The sequence below is a fragment of the Alosa sapidissima genome, chromosome 20 (assembly GCF_018492685.1).
Source record: "Alosa sapidissima isolate fAloSap1 chromosome 20, fAloSap1.pri, whole genome shotgun sequence".
In the NCBI taxonomy this organism is placed as follows: Eukaryota; Metazoa; Chordata; class Actinopteri; order Clupeiformes; family Clupeidae; genus Alosa; species Alosa sapidissima.
In genome coordinates, this window is record NC_055976.1 from 29,199,621 (window position 1) to 29,221,134 (window position 21,514).

The window sequence follows — 21,514 nt, forward strand, 5'->3', positions numbered from 1 at the left end:
GCTCCAGCAATTAATGGGTTTTCCTTAGCCTGTGCTACACCTTTCCACCAAGTTGTGCGAAAATTGTAGTTTTTGCAATGTTGACAAACATGCGTAGTACATGGAAGCTCTTGATAGTGCTTGCCGCTAATGTCTATAGAAACAATATATTTATGGAATAAAACTAGACTGGTACCTCAGATTAGCATGGCTGTTTAATGCATTTATTGTTAAACTGCAATTTTCTGCAGCCAGCGGAGGGCATTTAGCCTACTATGCGTCCGGGCAATATTGTGTGTCTCCCCTAATTCTAAAGCAGTCTCAACAGGGCTATTTGCTCACTGAAGCTGAACGTTAGATCTTCCGCGTGAGGAGGACCCAACACACATTGTAATATTTTATTTTCGAAGGGTTTTGAGATCTAGGGTTATTACCTTTCAGTAAAATTAGTTATTGTTAGCCTACTACACATCTCCCCTGCACATATGAGAGTTCATCAGAGCCGTGCCACTGGAGGAGGGGCCGCTTATACAGTATAGTCTCCTACTCCCCTTAATTATTGCACATATAAACTTGGTTGCGATTTCCAAACAGTTTTTGTGAGGGCTACTTTGCTAATATTTGGAAAGCTGCAAGTAAGGGCCTGCGACCGCACAGCCTAAGCTGCTAAAGTGCTGGGAGTGCGCAGGAAATGAACTTCAGAAACAATATATATTTCAGCTCACAATATTCAGACCGGCCCATCCTCCCGAAGCTCCCTATTTGCCACTCTGGGCCTGTACTAGCATAATTACGTGTTGCACAATGTTTGCACAGTCACAGTTCTATCTACCATTTTCTGAATCCAAAATGTTCGCAGTTATGCGATGCTGGTGTATCCTCCAACTCCGGGCTGCCTACGTTATCTCTCCCACTTGCCATTTCTGCACGTGACGCGCAGCACTCCACACCTTTCACGCGAATAGGGGGAAAAACTGTCTGGGGTCACATATGGGCATGAGGCTACATTACGCATGCCATGAACCATCAAAACCGTGCGATGCACACATGCTCCGAACCGAGACAAGCGAACTGAACAGTTCAGATTTTTTTTCATGAACCGTGCCACCCCTAGCAAAAAAAACGGTTAATTTTCTATAAAACTTTGGCATAGTCTCTGGCATAGTATTTCACATTGGCATACTCTGGCATAGTATTTCACATTGTTAATTTGGTTTGTGTAGAACAGAAAATTGGTTTCTACGGAAACTTGATGTCACACTTTAGTACTCTATTATCATTATTATTTAACTCTAATTATTTGATAACACAACATATTCTATTGTTCAGTTTGTTAGACTGTTTTATTGATTGCACTATCAAACATTGGCTACCTATGATGCTTTATTTCTATCTCACAGTAGCCTGCCAGATATAGAGTATCTACTCCACAATTGATTGATTCTGTCATAGTGACTGATTTTGCCGTAATGTTCCACTTAACATATTGTTTTTTTACATATTCATTAGGTCCAATAGAGATGTGTCAGCGTGAGCTTAAGTCAAATCTGAAGAAGAAATATGAATGTGTATTTGAAGGAATAGCAACGCAAGGAAAATCTGAACTCCTAGAGAGGATCTACACAGACCTCTTCATCACAAAGGGTGGAAGTGGTGCAGTCAACAAAGAACATGAAGTGAGACATATTGAGAAAGCATCTGGGAGTTCAGAAGAGAAACTGATTGAGTGCAACAATATCTTTCAATCATTACCTGGAGAAGACAAACCCATCAGAACTGTACTTACAAAGGGAGTTGCTGGCATTGGAAAATCCATCTCTGTGCAGAAGTTCATTCTGGACTGGTTAAAAGGAAATGCAAATCAAGACATCGATTTGATTTTTCCACTTCCTTTCCGGGAGCTGAACTTAAAGGTCCAAAGGTGCAGTTTTATGGACATTCTTCATCAATTTTTTCCAGAGACAAAAGGATTGATGTTTACCAAAAATAATATGTACAAAGTGCTGTTTGTCTTTGATGGCTTGGATGAATGTCGGCATCCTCTTGCATTCAAGAAAAATGAGATCTGGTCTGACTTAACCACATCAACCTCAGTGGATGTTCTTCTGACAAACCTCATCAAGGGAAATCTGTTTCCTTCTGCTCTCATATGGATCACTTCCAGACCAGCTGCTGCCGGTTGCATCCCTCCTGACTATATTGACCAGGTGGCTGAGATACGTGGGTTTAATGAGGAACAGAAAGAAGAGTACTTCAGGAAGAGAATCACTGATGGGATACTGGCTGACAAAGTCATCCAACACATGAAAGAATCAAGAAGCCTCTATATCATGTGTCACATCCCTGTCTTCTGTTGGATCTCAGCTACTGTTCTTGAAAGAATATTGGAAGACATAGAAGCTTCAGAGGAAACAGAGAGTTCTGACAAAGAGCAAACCCTGAAGACACTGACTCAAATGTATTCTCACTTCCTGATCTTTCAGACCAGACGATCGACTGAGAAGTACGGAGAGAAGTGTGCTTACGACACAGAGTGGGATGAGAAGAGCATTCTGGCTCTGGGACAGCTGGCTTTTCAGAACTTGCTGAAAAACAATCTGATCTTCTGTGAAAACGACCTGATGCAGTGTGGAATTACTGTGGATGATGCATCTGTGTACTCAGGAGTGTGCACACAGATCTTTAAACAGGACTCAGGGGTGTTTATTGGCACAGCCTTCTGCTTTGTACATCTGAGCATTCAAGAGTTTTTCGCTGCTTTATATTCATACATGTCTTTCAACAAACACCGAAATAATGTTTTTGTTGACCAGGACACATCAGAGGAGAAGGAAAGTAGAACAGTGACGGGACTGCTCAAGAGTGCAGTGGACAAAGCTTTGAAAAGTGACAGTGGACACTTTGACCTTTTTCTCCGCTTCCTTCTGGGTCTCTCACTGGAGTCCAATCAAAAGCTCTTAGAAGGTTTACTGATACAGGCAGGAAACAGCTCCCAGGAAAAAGAGGAAATAGTCAAATACATCAAGGAGAAGTTCAAAGAGAATCCTTCGCCAGAGAGGTCCATCAATCTGTTCTATTGTCTCAATGAACTGAATGACAAATCTCTAGTGGAGGAGATTCAGAACCACCTGAGGTCTGGAAGTCTCTCTAGTGCCGAGCTTTCACCTGCTCAGTGGTCAGCTCTGGTCTTTGTGTTGCTGACATCAGAGGAGCAGATCGAAGAGTTTGACCTTAAAAAGTACATCAGGTCAGATGAATGTCTCAGGAGACTCCTGCCAGTGGTCAAAACAGCTACCAAAGCATTGTAAGTACAATATGTTGTCCACACCTCTGAATATTTCATTGTGTTGTCTTGAAATTAACTCAAAATTATCATTGGAGTGTTAAAAATCTTGAAACATCAAACACAAAGTCAATTACAAAGCAACATACACTGCGTGAAAAGAGGTATCTAGGGGTTGAGTTCCCCTGTCTTCTCCCAGATACACCAAAGATAAGGCAGGGGTTGCAAACCTATGGCTTACGAGCTAGATATGGCTTTGCATGTGGCTAGTGGACAAATCTAATTTAAGCTTAGATTTATTTATCACAGTAAATACATGGCTAAAGTAATAGGCTACTACACTACTGTACAAACAACATAAAATCTTTTTGACTGTTATTCAATTTCTAAATTACGACACAAAGATTCACCTCAGTTGACACCAAAACTCAATTGTCATTGGACAGTTTGGCCCAAGACGGGCCATTGTCATCACCCTTGCATGATTGCAAGACATAAGTTTGTCTCCTCGTTTTTCAAAAAGTGTGTGCGTTGTTTCGCCATGATTAGGAAAGTGCGTAAGAGACAGTTGGCTCATTTTATCCTAATTCTGTGCGAATTGAGCATACGCAGGCCTACAACACTCTTCCTTCTGGGAGCATATTCCGTTTAAGGATTTTTCATGACCCAATATTCTGTTTAGAACAGGCATATGCTAGTGTGTGCAAACGGTTTATTAGTAAACAGAATATGGCCTTTTTTGGTTTATTTCAATCAGAATAAGGTGTTTACAAGACACACACATATTTGATTTATTCCCAATAAAATTATTTGAAAACGTTTATTGGCTGCATAAAAACGTAGTGAATGTATGAAATGGTAGAATACAAGTTTTATGTCAAACTTTTATTTCAGGCAATAATATAACCAACAGAAAAAAATCATCCCTTTGTTTGTGCAGGTCTAATAAAAGACCTGACCATGCTGTGATGACAGTAAACATTTGTTTTTATGTTCAGTATTTGAAATAATCATAACTGTATCAACATTTTTCTAACTTCAGGTTGGACAACTGTAATCTAACACTGGAAAGCTGTTCAGCTCTTGCCACAGTCCTCAGCTCAAACTCCTCCAGACTGAAAGAGCTAAACCTGAGCAACAATGCAATAAAAGACTCAGGAGTGCGGGTTCTTGCAGAAAAACTGGAAAATCCACAATGTAAATTGGAGACCCTGAGGTAAATCTCTCAGTTATTATTTACACAATCATGGTAATTAACAAATTAATGTTGGTTTACATTCAGTAGTTTTTGTAGTGTATGTATGGTGCCCTCTCTATAACTTACTTAGTCACATAGCAATGACAAAACATGTACTTTGACTAGTCAGTGAGAGGAAATATGGCTACATACACTTTTACAGTGGGACATGACTAGTTGTACAGTGGGTCCCAGTTAAGTTTGGACGGGTTTCTTCAGGAATCACGCACCCCATTTTCTCAGCAGAAATGGCACAAACTGCAGTTGACACAAACAACCACAAGGTGTCACTTTGGAGTTCTGCCACTACTATTTTTGATGCGATCTGACTTACTGCTTCTATGATGCAGTTTCCAAGTCAGTAGAACAATCAGAGAAAGCTGAGCCATTACCAAACATATATGATAATACAATAGCGTGAGTTTATATATCTTATACCCTATTTGTCACGGTTACTTATAGATTTGATAGTGTAACGATAAGCGCATGAGACTTTCAGCGGGGGCACGGGAACTTAAATTGATCACGGTAGTTTAAGCTTACACTTGACAAAACATTCTAATATGAAAATGTAGATGCAATTGTTGTAAGATGGTGCATCTTAAGAAAGCACCGTGTGCAGGGATGGAGAGAGAGAAAGCAGAGGGGATATGTGTGTTAGAACTTAGATGCGTGTGGAAAAAGTAGCTGTGCTGTTGAGACTGGAGCGAGTCATATTCAAAATAATGCAAAAAATAAATCCGCAGATAAAACCAATTATCCTCATTCATTGCAACCGCAGCATGCCTGCTTGCCGACGTTCAAACGAATAAGATATCAAAGCACCTTTTGCGTTTGAATGTAGCACGATTTTTTTAAAACAGCTAGACAAATGATTTAGCTAATTGATTATAGCCTGTACACCAGCAATTGTTGAACATTTACCTGTACAAGTACATTGACAGTAGCCCAGCCTAACAAGCATGTTGCATGTTGTAGGCCTACTGTAGAAATTTCACTTAAATTGCAACCGCAACATGCCTGCTTGCCGACGTTCAAAACAACGAAAAAGATATCAAAGCAACAAGTGTTTTTTCTTTTCTTTTTGAGCACGTCCGAATCCCAGGACATAACGCACTGGACCTTATAATAGGCTCTAGATATAATTCCAAAGGGGGAAGATAGGGGCCTACTGCACTTAACACTTAAAAAGATGACTGAAAAACGAAGCTTCCCGAAATTTGAAATTGCGATCAGTGACTGGCATCGGGTGAACGAAGCTTTTCGAAGTTGAACAGGCTATTAAAAACTATTTGCGCACCTCAATGTCACACGAAAGACTGGGCTCTCCCTTCTATGAATTGAAAAAGACGTTATGCTACCTGCAAACTGGCCAAAAGGAAGGAGTCGTAGCATGCAAGCTCCCAAATTGACCCAGTAGCCTACAGAAGGCATCAATAGCCTAAATTGTTGGGACTGGGGAGGGTCATGCGTTTTTTCTCAATCACTTTGGAGGGTCATAGAAAAATGTATTGCTGGCGAGGGAGGGTCACGTCTTTTTTGACTAACGCTCCCAAAACTCCTCCGGTAGCCCCTTAAATAAATAATGAACAGTCCCTAATTGATTATAGCCTGTAGGCCTACAGTGGGCAGTGCTTCGACTTGGCCAGCTTCACTCGCGGTCCGCGTGTGGGATCACTCGGTATCACGCGACTTTAATTTGTATTTTTCCAGTGAGACGCTGCAACAACCCAAACAACCGGTAGATGGCTCAAGTGAGCAGGGTGTCTCGTAAAAAGAAATGGAGCCTGGAAAACCCTACACAGACTTCACTACAGACTTTAGCAGACTGGTTTAGAAATAATGTAATAGCCAGAAATATGCCTGCCCTGCCCTAATAAAGAAATATTTGGTTAACTGCGAGTGAATCCCGTTTGCAGCCGTAGAGACGCAGGACAAATTAAACATTCTGGTTTTCTCCGAGTGCAACGATGATAGACAGACATCATTTGGACAAAATATAGAGTATTAACCTCCGTTGCTCAGCCAAATGCCTTCCTGTTACGTCCTGTTATCACGGAGTTACAGGACGTAACAGATAAACGATTTTTGATGGTCACAAGTTTACTTCATTAGGGACTGTTCGTTATTTATTTAAGGGGCTACCGGAGGAGTTTTGGGAGCATTAGTCCAAAAAGACGTGACCCTCCCTCGCCAGCAATACATTTTTCTATGACCCTCCAAAGTGATTATGAAAAAATCACTGTCAACTTTTTCCGGGTTTATCGCCTACTGTATTTTAACGTTTTCACATATTTGGCCATAAGCCGTTTATCATAGGCTATCACGAAACCAAACTACAAAGGCGAACACTTTAACAGGGGAATTAATTGGGCATGAATCATGCTGAACGCTATTTCGCTACCTTAGAATAATAAGGTTCTATCTGCGTTTTGAGTAGGTACAACCGGGATGATTGAAACGGGGACGAATGAAACATTCCGGTTTTCTCCGAGTGCAACGATGATAGACAGTCATCATTTGGACAAAACATGGAGCATATTAACCTCTGTTGCTCAGCCAAATGCCTTCCTGTTACGTCCTGGTATCACGGAGTTACAAGCGATAAACGATTTTTGATGGTCACAAGTTTACTTCATTAGCGGTTTCTTTTTGAGTGTTTTTCATTTAAAGGTTTGACTTCGTGCTTATTCAGTAGAGCATTTAGTGCTCTCCCCAATCCCAGACGTTCACATTGCATGTTTGTTTGTAATGGATGCAACGGCGAGATAGGCTATGCGTTTGACAATGAGTTGTTAACAGAACCAAGACATATAGCCCAGCAGCAATCTAGGGACTGATAGTTATTTATTGAAGGGGCCACCTGAGGAATTTTGAGCGCTTCAGTTGGAAGTTGCATGACCCTCTCTTGCCTGCTAGAAATTGTTCAATGACCCTCCGACAGAATTGTTAAAAAAGACATGACCCTCCCCTGCCAATTGTCTTCCGCCCGCGCCACAGCCACACACTTTGTGATAACGTTCTTAAATCAATCTTTCCCGTGAGCTTGCATGCTACCAGTCCTTCCTTTTCAAATGTGTTGCGCCTGTTTGCACAATTTCACAAATAATCATATGTGATTAATAGTATGACAAATAATCCCTGCTCACGGGGACCGAAACAATGCATGCCAACTTTTTCCGTGTTTATCACATATTTTAACTTTCCCCGCGGTCTTGCCGTTTTAATGTTTTCCCGTAGAATATCCCATATTTTAATACTCTCATAACAGCCCTGCCATCGGGCCTGTCTCTGTGTTGCCCTGTTGCTACCCCTTGCCCTTCCAACGAAACAGATGTCTTCAAATTATCGTTTTCCTTGCTTGAAGGCGAACTTAGAGTGATGTTAACCTATTTCAGTTTAACGGCGCGATTGTCGTGAGAGCACGATTCATTGGCGCTTGCATGTTCGGCCTTATGTCTACGTGCGCACCTGAGGCTACTCAGCTGCAAGAGAAATAATTTCCCCTGTTTGTATGTTCACTGCAAGTTGCCCTACCATAACTTACCAACTCTGCACTGTAGACTGGTGTTGCGTTGTGTTAATTTATTTTCATTGGGCATACCGTGCCGTGCCATCCACAGCTCTTCAGTTCTGACGAAGCCAAAATTACTCCTTTTGAAACAATGAGTGCAGGAAGCGCGTTTGTATGGTTATATTGCTTGACGGGGGGGGATCCCAAGCAGCTTTCAGCCATAAGGCTACTTTGAGAACATTTCAATTCACCCGACACTAATATTCAAAATGTTGAAAACTATTTCGGCATAGGCTATAAAGCAGTTTAATTAAATGGAATGTTAGTTCTAAACAAACGATGCGCTCGTGCCTTAGATGGCAGGAAAAATCTTCACGATAGGCCTATTAACTAACCACCCGATTCACGTTGGCTGGGGGGAAGGGGGGCCATCAGACAATTGTGCCCAGTTAATCCGGCCCTGCCCCCAAAAAATCACACCTTCCCACCTCTGACAGCTTAAAAGAAGTCAAGAGGACTCCTTACTCACAGACCTATATCACAAACCTGCGGTTTTGAAATCCTATGCAGCTACAGGAGCTTCCAATCGCGAGGAAGCAATTTTGCATTGCAGGCATAACTAACATGCAATAACGCCGCCAACAACAACCAAAACTAGGCTAATCATTGTCAACATGTAAATTAAATGTAACATTATTGTGAATCAAATTAAAATGTTCTCTTTTGCAACCGTAGGCATAGTAAAAGAATAATTTAATAATGTTACAAAGATACTACATCAATCCGTATGTTTCATTAGGCTACTAGGCTATTTGTTTTGCCTTGATTCATTTAGGCTATGCCTTTTTATTCAGGGGCCGTATTCACAAAGAATTTTAAGGCTAAAAGTAGCTCCTAACTGGCGAATTTAGGAGCAACTCCTAAAAATAATGGGCGTGTCACTCCTAACTTTAGGACTCCTAATTTTTTCACAAAAAGTAATTCACGAAGCATTTTAGACCTAAAAGTAGCACCTAAGTCTGGGACAGCTTAAGTCGAGAGGACTCCTAACTCACTAAGACCTATTCATAAACAGCTTTTTTGTGGCATTTTACGTTGCGATGTTTTGAAATGCGTAGCCTATATGCAACAGGAACTTCCAATCGCGAGGGAACAATTTTGCATTCATAAAAGGGATGCAATAACGCCACCAACAACAACCAAAACTACTCGTTGTTAACATGTAAATGAAATGTAATGTTTCATTGTGAATCAAATTAAAATGTTCTCCTCTTTGCAAACGTAGCCTAGGGATATGGTGACAGATTAATTTAATAATGTTGCAAAGGTAGGCTACTGCATCAATCCATAGGCCTATGTTTCATTAGGCTACTAAGCTATTTGTTTTGCCTTACTCTTTATTCATTTAGGCTAGGCCTTTTTATTCAGTTATTAATCATCTTCCGTCTTTCGCACTACTTGTGTAGCGCACGCATTCTCCGACCTGTCACCTGTCAGTCATCATCGGAAGAAAGGTGTTTGGAATTCCCGCGTTACAATCGTCAGCCAATCAAGGTGGTCACTTCAGTCAAGCTTGTGCATGAGTAATGACGTCATCCATAGCCACGAAGACTCACTCCTAGTTTAGGAGTTGTCTGAAAGGCTTTGTGAATAACTTTTAAGAGAAAACTCCAATCTAAAATCTTTAAGTGCGATTTAGGAGTAGCCTACTCCTAGTAGTAAGATAAAAGCCTTTGTGAATAGCCTACGGCCCCAGTTATTCATCATCTTCCGTCCTTGTGTAGCGCACACATTCTGAGACCTGTCACCTGTCACTCATCATCGTAAGGGAGGTGTTTGGAATCATGCCCGCGTTACAATCATCAGCCAATCAAGGTGGTCACGCTTGCCCATTTACCCAAATTAATGGTCGAATATTACTGATGATCATTGTTATTTAAGAACATGCAGTGTGCGTAGGGTACCAAAAACATCTTGCTCGTAAAAAAGCATCATAACGCACATTCTGGCGGGTCTGTTATTTACTGTAGGCTGCGCAAACCACATGCCTTTATTTTGGGCAAGCCTGCATTCATTCATTCATTCAACCTTTATTTATTCTCGGAGGGTCATTGAGGGAAGCCCTCATTTTCAATGAAGCCGAAATTACAGAAGCGAAGCAAAGCGCTCCACAAACAAGACAACATTCGAGGCCTTCTCTTGAAGAATTTTATATAAAGCCTGCGCTGACAGTAATCCTCCTGCCCCTGATAGGCCTACCACAGCTGTGGATAGTGTGGAATGTTCAAGTAATAACACAATCCAATGTGTGTCTCAATTGTCCCCCGCTGACCACCTCACACATTTCTCTAGATTTTGCAACGAACTTACATGACACAATGCCATAAAATATGCCAGTTTTAGGACACAGAATAATGTTTGTAATGATACCAGGTAGGCCAGGTATTGTCGAAGGTGCATGGTGAAGTGAAATTCTTACTTTGGAAAACAAACATTTGCCGATATCATCGCCGATCATCAGAATATTGCAACAGATTCTGTGTTCTGGACTGTAGGTAACTTGTTAAGCCAGTGGTTCTCAAACTTTTATTTCATTCCCCACTTTGATCAAGGGGCATGACTGATGATAGTGGAGATAACGTGTTATCCCGAGGCTTTTGCAAGTCAGCATCTTCGACGGTAGTCTATTAAAAATATAAGAGCCATACTTTATTGTTTTTAACGATCTCTATGCTACTCACAAAAATGTAGGCATGGGGACATGATGAAGTAGGTTATCCAACTGTCGTGTGTTAAATTATTGTGATTACGAGCCAGTGGTTTTCAAACATTATGCGTGACTCGAAAGACGCAAATCAAAAGACGCAATTAATCAGAAATAAATAATGTAATCTGCATCGCTTTATTGAACAAACTGCAAGCAACAAGAGGGTTGAGTTCGCTGTGAGGCCAAACCCAAGAGCAGAGCCTATCTGTTAAGGCACTCGATAGGCTATAACGAGCTGTGTACGCCTGGAAAGACAATAGAAGATGCTTTCTGAATAGCACAGCGAAGACGGCTCTGGTCATCCCATACCCTCCCCCACTTCCTGTAGCCTACCATTATGACTTTGCCATTTTGGGACATTAAGCTTTTTCACGTTAAGCCCCCCTCCCCCACCCCCTTCTTTCACAAGCAGTGGGGAGCGCGGGGCACAAAGTAACACTTTTTGGTAGACAAAGGAGGGTTCTCCGCGCTTCTGTCGTTTGGCCACAATCCGTTGCAACCAGCCCAGGACAGATATTTTAGAGCAGGGGTGTCAAACTCATTTTCATAGAGGGCCACATCATTGAATTTATAGGTTACTGAGGGCCACATAATCGGCGAACATGTGCATGGTGCAACCATGAAATCGGTATTGCAGTATGGCTTATTCAAAATTGCTGTGAAATAATGGTCCTAACCACTTTAAAACAGTGTGGCTGAAATAAAAAACAAACAGCCTACAACAGTAACATTTTCAAATGCAACTTCTATGCCTACAGTATTAGTTAACAACTGATCAATACGCATTCATGGACTGACATTGATGAGAATAAACTGCAGTCAATAATGTGCATAACAATGTCCATAACACATATCACCACTAAAATTAACTGTGGCTAAGAAAGGTACTGTGTGTGTGTGTGTGTGTGTGTGAGAGAGAGAGAGAGCTATGGTACGTACACCCACCCACCCCCACCACTGCAAAAACAAATTCACGCGTGTAGACCCTACAATATTTCCCGGTTTTAGGTCCGTGCATTGCAAAAAAAGTAGCCTACATAGCATAACAATATCCACATGCAATAATACAACAACAACGTCTACGATGACCTATTCATTTGGACAAATTGATACAGCCCTATAGCTAAAGTTACCTTTAGTTTTGTTCTAGCGTACGGTGACGTCTGGCTTTAAACAGCTGTAATCTAACGTTCTGACAAGCACATCAATTGCCTACCTTGTTCTTGCCCATCTGGAATAACTCCTCTAGCTTTGCTGCCTCCATCCTTTCTGTTTTCGTTGTTTAAACTTGTGATATCCATAACTAGTGAATTAGCCCAACATTGTGTGCTGATAACCATATATAGATAGCCGAGTAAAAGAAAACAACAAGTAGCCTAGTTGTGCCTGCGTGCGTATTCTCCTGCTCAAACAAAATGTGTGCGCGTTAATTTTGATAACGTGTTCACTAACTTTACGCGATAGAAAATTGTAAATAGCCTGATGGCATGCAGCTAATGGGATACTGTGCATAGTTGGGAAGGTATGGTGAGCCAATTTGGTGTGATACACATTACACACACACAAGGGAAGTTTTCTCTCGTTGTTGAGGGACTGACGTGCGGGCCGTTCAAAATCAACGTGCGGGCCGTATGTTTGACATCCCTGTTTTAGAGAGAAGGAGAGACGCCGGTGCAGCTCAGATGTCTTCTTAATTTTCTTTATTCTTCAGTAAAAGGTGCAGAACATTATTAAACTTTGACTGTTCTGTGTCGATGTTTTTGACTAACGAACATCGAAACGTTAGTCAAAGTTTAATAATGTTCTGCACCTTTTACTAAAGAGCTGCACCGGCGTCTCTCCTTCTCTCTAACATTTTTTGGCTTTTGGCTAAAATCATTTGAGTTTCACTAGTCACATGTTTTAACAAGCAACACTTGTTATTGAACTAATAACAGACGTGTGTCGAAAATTGACTTTATTTTCCATACGGAGAAATAACAAATAATATGCAGAGTCTAACCAAGGTCAATCTTGCCAAAAAAGCCCTCAAACCTGAAAACACATGAGACAAAAGTGCAAAACATCACAAAACTAACTAAACCGTCTGGTTCGACCGTGGAACGCCACAGCGGACTATGCTGCCCCCAAGCGGCTGCAGTTGTACTGACATTTCACCCAGCTGCGTGAATCACCATGATCGTGAATGAAGTGTCAATTTTTAACTGGGACCCACTGTATTTGAGCCTCTGTTGTGGACCACATTCAAACTATGATTTCCGAAATGTAAAAGGTGAATGGTATTTAGTAGATGCTTTGTCCAAAGCAGTATAGACAGCAGGTTTGGGAATTGAACCTGGTCCAACTGATTGTCAGGCAGTGACAATACCGCGGTATGTGTCAAGGCATAGACTTCAACACAGAGAACTGCACAAACAGTTATTACAGTCAACTTGTGTTTTACATTGTAATTTGTGATACAATCATTTTATTATTTCTTTATTTGAATAATATATTTTTATATATAATAAATGAATAAATAAATAATATAATATATGATAACAAATCCAAACTGACAATTGTATTTTCTTTCTATAGACTCTCAGATTGTGGTATTACCGGTAAAGGATATACTGATTTGGCTCTAGCTCTGAAATCAAACTCCTCACACCTGGTAGAGCTGGAACTGACAGGAAACGAACCTGGAGACTCAGGAGTGAAACTGCTTACTGATTTACTGACTGATAAAGCCTGTAAACTTGGCAAACTCAGGTAACACATCTGATGTTGAATGATTATCTTGAACTTTATAATTGTTGCAAATTATACTACTTCTCACACATTTCCTCATCTACTGCAAATATAATTACTACCTTTGAGACTTTAATTCATGTTCATTCATGTTTCAAAAATGAATTAAAATTTGTTTTGCCGAGCTTTGCTTTTGGACATTTAGTTCTGTGGTTTTCATGTGAATGTCTTTATAATGGTTACTAACATTTTCCTCTCTTTACAGGTTTTTACCGGATGCTGCAGAGAAAGCCTGTACTTATCTGACTGAAGTTCTAGGTACAAACCCCTTACTCCTGACAGAGCTGGATCTGAGTGAGAAGAAACTAGGAGACTTTGGAGTGAAGAAGTTCTCTGCTCTACTTAAGGACTCACATTGCAAATTGCAGAAACTTAAGTTAGTGTTCCTATTTGATTTGTTAAAATCATTTTTATTTACCTAAGTAAAACCGGGTAATTTTGTGCCTTCCTCCCAATTGAGATAATAATAAAATAATAATACATTTTATTTGTTACATAGCACCTTTCAAAGCACCCAAAGTCGCTTTACACACTAGACATTTACACAAGACAAAATGCCGGACGGAGCGGCGTAGTCGCCAGCGTTTCTGTGACATCAAGACAAACAAACAAATTTACAAAAGACGCCTGATGGAGCGGCGTAACATTTCAAAACTGGAACTACCTAGCTACTGTTGCCTCAGATGACAAAGATAACAGAATGGTGGTCATACCTATAATTTCTATAAATTATGAAGTATTACAAGTATACATTTCATTATAAGTTTGTTGCATATCAGTTACCTCCTTCCAAGTTTATGATGGTAAACTTTGTTGAAGGCAGACAGGAGAGCACGAGTGACATTTTGTTTTTAATTCACAAAGAAAGAATTGTGTCATGAACATCAAAACACACAAACAAAATTATCCACACTATAAAAAAGTAGTATTGACCCTGTGATTGAGTATGTATAGTAAGGTGCTCAATGGCAGTGCAAACAGGTAAGGCAGTGCAAGGATAAGGTCAAAAGACCATATAAGACAAAGACATATAAGACATGGTAATATTACAAAATATTTGTGAGGAATGGGTTAATGTAGAGCTGATCTTTGGTGGCTTTGGGACAGGGACAATGTTAGGTGGCAAAGGAGGTTGTGGTTGGGTGAGTGAGGCGGTTGAGTCCTTGAATGTTATGTTTGGGTTGCGTCTGTTTTCTATGACCTTCTTAATTAGTGTCTGGATGAACTTGGTGGTGTGTGGCTTATAGATTTTCTTGACTATCCATTGCTTTGACTTTTTGCAGAAGACCTGCTTGACGCGTGGTTGTCCTATAAATGTATAGGACATATTATAATGATTACACAGATACCTGAATAAAGATTTGACTAGTAGATGTCTCTCCACAGGAATAGAATGAACTTTTCAGCAAAGTATGCATTTTGAGTTAGCTGTGAACATCCTTCTTATGGTTATTTTAGTATTTAGAGTACATGAAAACACACTTGTTGCCGTGGTGGCTTGTTCTCGTGCCAAAATGTTGTCATTATGTTCCATGATGGCGAGATAGGCCCTCTCCCTCATTCCCTCGTAGGAGAAGGCCTGGCGTTTAGGGATGTACTTGTGGAGAGCTCTGTGAAAGATCTCCAGTGGCCCTGTGTGAAAAGGAGAATATATAGTACTAATTAAACATGTTCAATAGAATATGTTCAAAACATGTGGGTATAAAGGGTGTCAGTTCTTACCAGTATGTTTGAAGAGGGCCATCTTCTGAAGATCTTTCAAAAGCCCTTTATCAAAGACAATCACCAAATTTCTCATGGCCATATCTTGTCATGAACACTTAAGCCTGTCAAAAAAACTAAACCGAAATCCAACGATTATAGAAGATCTCTCACATTAACGTTTTCTTCTTCATTGGCGCCTATGGCGAGAAAAAGGCTTAACGTGGTTTAATGTACCTAAACAACGACCAATGATCACTTTTTGCACAACTCCAACTCTTTGGGTAATCTATGAAAATTTACTCTGTGTATTTTCCTTGTGCTGGCTGAACATCCGTTCGCTAACCAACTGTTCACTAGAAATTGTGTGAAATGATTTCCAGGTAGCGTAAAGTTGAGCTCTACGCTCGAGCCTTGGTTGACAGATTATGGGCGGAGTTGAACAATTGAGTTTGACAGTGGGAGTGGCCTGCAGAGCTTGAGCATTGCGATGCACTATGGGGATTGTTGTCTGCAATCCACAAGCACTAAAAAGTCATTTTCTGCCTTTTCTCGGTCAAGAATAGCCTGACGTAGTCATACTCAATTCTAGTCAGAATTTGAGTCTGATACTGCTCCATTGAGCTGTGATTATGGGGCGTGTTTCAAACGAACCAGGAAAAAAAATGCCTCTGCACTCAATTGGATAGACCTACAACCAATCAGAGCAACGGAGTGTGTGACGTATGTTAAGCGACACATAGTTGATGTCAACAGAACTCAACTGCACGCTGGAAGAAGTAGAAGAAGAAGATGAGTGTGAGTGATTTTCGCAGGTGTTGTAAAACTAATGTAAGGATGCACGGAGTTCTTCAACACACAAACCTCATTTTTGAGAGAAAGAGTAAAGGTGAATGCATACGATCAAGTTATCCGTTTAGGATTACAACACGGCAAACAAATCGCATCGCATTTGTCGGTCCTGTCAGAACTTTATAACACGTTAGGAACGCGACATGCCCGTGTTTAAAAAATGGACAGACGACGAAGGAGACCAGCCTGAAGAACCGTGTTCATCTGAGGCATCAGAGAAAAGAAACCGGTAGCCTACTCCTTCCAAGACGCCCCGGTTCTGCCCCAATCCATCAACTCCAACCGGTACAAAAACGCGAAGAAGCATTACAGAGGTAAGCTTGTTAATACATTTCTACTTCTTATGATATGACTATGAGAATAACCTCGATTGCCACGTTTCACATGAGTTAATAGTGAGTCGTGATCATTGTCCAATGTGATAAACACTGCATTCCCACACTCCTCATTTCCGTGAAATCTATCTATGATTAAATCATCTAGTCATATTTTGACATGCCTAGTATTCTGGAAGCCAGCCCGAATTTCAGTGTAGTGTGAGCAAATGTTACCAGGATAAACTTGTACCTGATGTGTAAGTTGGCCTCTGTCACTTTGTCAATATGTAGAAACTTCATTTTGTAATGGACTAGCATGTTATCCAACCCCCACTTCTGTGCTCTGCACCTCTGTGGGGGATGGGCAGTGTTTCTCTGACCTGCTCAGCAATTGCATCTGGTGTCACCATATTTAACAGTCTGTATTTTCCAATGTATTGTCAATGCACGTTATACTTATTAGGCTATACTGTGATTCTTCACACTGATGTGTTCACTTATATTTCAGGTTGTCACCCATTTTCCATCCACTTGACCTCCACCTGGAACAACTAAACAATTTTCTCAAATCATTTATGAGAGGCTTAGGACCAAACATGTCAGAAATGTCAGCAGCCAGAATCAGTAGGTCCATTGGCATCGTCAAAGAGCTAATGGACAAAACGGACACAGAGCTGGAGCTGACAAGGCCGGCTGGCATTCATCATGTGGCCCGAGAACAGGAGGACGTTTTAACACTGGTAAACGTTTTTCAGGGAGACAACTTTCCCAACAAAAATCACCCAGGCAGGCAGTATCATGCATTCCTGGATTTCAAGAGAAACTTATTGGCAAAGCTGAATTACCAGGAGATGTGGATGAAGTCCAAAATAATGGACTGGCAAAATGTGCCTATTTAAATAATTAAGTAAATGTGAAATGTAAATGGTTATGGTAATTTGTAAATATTGTTTTCATAAATGACAATGTAAATAATTGTTTTCATATAATAGTTTAGTAGTATCCACATTCTTGAAACCATTTTTGTGTGTTTTCTTATTGGTTGTATGTTCAAAGTTCAGCGTATATCTTCAAACATTACCTATTATGTGTAGATATTAAAAATCTTTGACGTCTTATTGTTTGTCTTTTAAATGCAGAAACATCACCAACCAGTAGAGAAGTATAAACCATTTTAATTTTATTCAAAAATATTAATGTAACAGAGGTAAAAAAAAAGGCATTTGCACAACAGGACCCTGAATCTACAAATTTGAGCCTGAATTTGAAGCTAGTCTGAGATCTTCAACATTGACAAGCCTGATTCCAAGTTACTTGGTGATAATTGTATCTTATCCTCATCCTCGTCATCAAAGTAACCAGTGTAATCCATGTCAACCTGAACACGGTCATCCTGAACAACACTGTCATCAAACAAATTAGTTTGACTTTGTTCGATGTCATCAAAAACCTCATGCATAATTCATAGTGTTTGTTCCATTGCATGTTCCAGAGTTTGTATGTAGGGTGATTATGGATAATGAAGTCCAGGTCAAATATCTGTGTGCACTGTTCTAAAACCGATCAATGAGTTAATCTCCAAAACCAGTACAGGCTGTGTCGACTGTGTAAAGTGGTATGTTTGTATGGTCCTGAAGTAAACTACTCCTGTAAGTTTGTAACAGTTCCCTGATCAAAAGTGTGCCCTCAGGTGTGACTATTCTGTGTTTGTGGTGTGATGAAACCTCCCCTTGAAAGTGTTCATATTTGGGGATTAGCTCCCCACAACCTTCAGGTTCACAAGAACAAACAGAATGACAGTGAGTGCAGCACAGATGTCCTAGATCAACAGATGTGGTGTGTTCCTCTAAATGGCAGTACAAAGCTTTCCGCAGACAACTAGTGACTCCATTATAAAGTACCGTCTTAACTGCGGGGTCAAGCTTTGTACTAACATCCCTCACAATCCAGTGTAGGCACTCCAGTGTATGGCCAGGTACTTGAATCAGACCCAGTCTGATGTTTGTTCTGTTTGGGCTCAGAGCCAAAATGATTGGATTGTCCATCTGAAGCTGTTTCATAACCCTGGCTCTGGATTCCCGATCAGCAGAAGTGGTCAATGCCAGCACAGATGTACCTGGAATATATAGCAGTACAAAAAGCAACCAATAAGTAACAGTAAAAATAAGAAATTATGAGTAGTATCATTTAGTACTTTTTAATGACTGTACTGACATCTAAAAAGAATACATCACTTATAAGGGGTACAGTGACTACCAATATGGGTATGGTCCTTGTACATAAAGCAACACCCAAATGAATGGACGATTTGCATCTGAATGGGCAACCAGTTCCTATGGCCACTTGGCCAGTGCGAATGCAAATTGAAAACTGGTTTTGGGGGAGAGTGGTTAGTGTTTAGAAGTGGACAGGTTCCTGTAATGCAACTGATTTCAATTAAAGTGGTGAATTACACTAAGTGTAGAAAACATCGAAGACTGAACATGCAGGAAGTCTGTTTTGTACATACTTTGCAGCTTTAACTAAGGATTTAAGGTCCCCCAACTTGGCGAAGCTGTCGCGAAATGGCGTCTGCCCTTTTGCAGCCTGACCACTGATAGAAATAAAACAGTAACCTACATTAGAATGTTTTGACAGCTAGTTCGCTACAATCACACTAACATGATTGTACCAAGTCTGAGTTAGCGAACGTACAACGATACCTACTATGTTTACAACATGGGATTCATATCACGACATTGGGAGTTATTTACTAAGTCAGACAGTTAGATTCTCTTACCATTTGTAAGTTAGATGAACTTCGGCCACGACGATACCCATTACGTTGGCTTGAAAAACATCGGAGCCTAGCATGTCCCTCCACTTGTTTTTCAGCAGCCAGGATTCCGGGCTTCAAAAAAGGATCTGGCAACGACCGCTGGCTATATCCACCTCGTCGTGCACGCTGAGTTGCATCGCCCATTTCAGTTGCTTCGGCAAAAACATCTTTCTTATCAACAAATGCCTTGATCCCGTTACTCTGTTCCTCTTTTAAAATTAATTCGCTGTCGATATCTTCTAGAACAGACCTGATAGCAGAATCTACACATCTCAATTCTCCAGCAGCAACCATCGTTGTTGTAAACGAATTCAACCTAAGTGCTCTTTGGTGACGTGGTTGATTACGTTACTGTTGATCATCTGTCCATCATCGTATAAAGCCCGCCCTGACAATTTGATTGGCCCGCCAGATCTTGGGCGGGCATACTCGCGCCACTATTGAGCAATGCCAGACCAAACTTCCCGACCTCAAACGTTGTGGGCGGGACTAAGTTCGGAATGGCACCCAGGCTAGGTCAAGAAGGCACCAAATTAGAAATTTATGCATATGACCCACTTTCAATACATATTTATGTCTCCACTGGTGGAATGTCCCTTTAAAAAGTTGGATAGTTTAAAGCGAGACACTACAGGCGAATAGGGTAAAATGTTTAACAAGCAGATATTACTATGAAACTTCCCCAGTTGATTACTTACATTAATATGAAAAATATATTTCAAGTTTTCTGTGCATATGCACATATACATATGCAAATTAGGCATTATCTAATTAAATATGTGCTAATTTGCATACATTTTAAGGCACGAAACCTGAGCATTGGATACAGCCAGGTTCAAAATTATGTTTTCCTTGTGTTCAGATAGTAGATGGGGGGAGAATTACAGAGGCATTTATGAATATCTACTTTTGCTATCCTGTTAATCAGAATATGCTGTCAATAGCCCCAAAAAAATATTTTTGCCATGTTTTTGTTTCTGACTTACATGACATGTTCATAAAATGTCATGTAAGTCAGGCTAGGAATAATATATCAACAAACCCCTCTGTAAAGATCTTCTACACATAGTTAGGCATAAGTCTAGAAAGTTTGGTGTATGTAAGTGCTTCTGAAGTGGAGTTTTCGTGCTCAGAGTGGGAGAGGAAACTCATTTTGCGAAAACAGCCTTGAAAGACAGCCAATGAGATTCCGTTCTCAGCTTAGACTCCCCTTTGAACTTTCGCGATTGGTTGCTGATTCAAAGGAAGTGTCCATATATGGATCACATAGTGTGATACAAGAAAAACAGAGCTTTCCAACGGTACTACACATGATATGTTTTGGCTTACGGTCGCGGGAGTACATGCAAGGTTAGAATGCTAACTTTTGCTGAATTTAGGAGAAATATACAGACGCGAGTAGACACAATATAATAAAAAACACCTAAATCGGACTTTTTTGTTGTAGTAGTGTGATAGAATTCATGCTAAGGTAACATACTAGCTCAATCTCGAAATTGACCAGTGCATGAAAAAACTGTTTTCACCTGCCGTGTCTCGCCTTAAAGGAACACGCCACCCAATGTCAGTAGTAATACATGTTCTTACCTTAACTTTCACGAGTTGAGTCATACCTTTCCCGTGTATGTGCACTGAAACGCTTTGGTGTGCGGCGCGAATGTGTTAGCATGTTGCTATGCTAGCAGGCTCAGATGTAGCCATAGATAGAAGTAATCAAAAACATCCACGTTTTCCCTACTTAAATACAGTTGCACGAGTAGTTGATAAAAATGTGAACGGTCACACATGAAATGTGGCGATTTTCCAAGCGAATAAACAGGAGAACTACAATGTGTGGCGCAATAGCACTTGGGAGTACTTCGACCTAGCGTAGTAATATTAATTAACACCTAATTGTAGAGCCTATCCACCACAGAGTTTAGAATCCATGCTTGATCGACCCCTCAGCCTCATAGACAGTAAAAGAAATAGACCTCTCCAGAATAAGTCCCGCCTCCGTAACTTCCGTATCCATCCAACTTCCGGTCGTCAAATGTCTATGGGAAATAACATGGCGTTTCGAAAAATCACACTTGTCAAACTCTGTAGGTGGCTAAGTAGAAAAAGCTGGTGGGCCGATTGGCCTACATACTTCTGCCATCTGGTTTCTACTGGATTTTTTGATTGTCGGCGTCACGTTTTCAGAGATGGGACTCAGGTTCAGATATGACAAACACCCAGAATTGACTCAGAGAAGATTTATTAACAGAGACAAAA

General features: G+C 40.6%; 1 protein-coding gene and 2 long non-coding RNA genes across 4 annotated transcripts in view; 2 read left to right on the plus strand and 1 right to left on the minus strand.

Annotated features, from left to right (window-relative positions):
• Positions 1 to 21,514, plus strand: part of LOC121694869 — a 248,710-nt gene that overhangs the window by 101,230 nt on the left and 125,966 nt on the right. The window contains exons 35-38 of the mRNA XM_042075243.1: positions 1,489 to 3,283; positions 4,305 to 4,478; positions 13,358 to 13,531; positions 13,776 to 13,946. Coding sequence (XP_041931177.1) covers positions 1,489 to 3,283; positions 4,305 to 4,478; positions 13,358 to 13,531; positions 13,776 to 13,946 — 2,314 coding nt within the window. The remainder of the gene's footprint in view (positions 1 to 1,488; positions 3,284 to 4,304; positions 4,479 to 13,357; positions 13,532 to 13,775; positions 13,947 to 21,514) is intronic.
• On the plus strand, positions 16,228 to 17,460 carry LOC121694901. Of its 2 annotated transcripts, none has more exons than XR_006025933.1 (2): positions 16,228 to 16,518; positions 16,949 to 17,460. It is a non-coding gene; the product is annotated as an uncharacterized LOC121694901 (long non-coding RNA). The 2 variants fall into 2 exon arrangements; XR_006025934.1 differs by having other exon boundaries at positions 16,228 to 16,437.
• LOC121694907 lies at positions 17,601 to 19,778 on the minus strand. The gene is made up of 2 exons (XR_006025943.1): positions 19,220 to 19,778; positions 17,601 to 18,556 (listed from the first exon to the last, which is right to left on the minus strand). It is a non-coding gene; the product is annotated as an uncharacterized LOC121694907 (long non-coding RNA).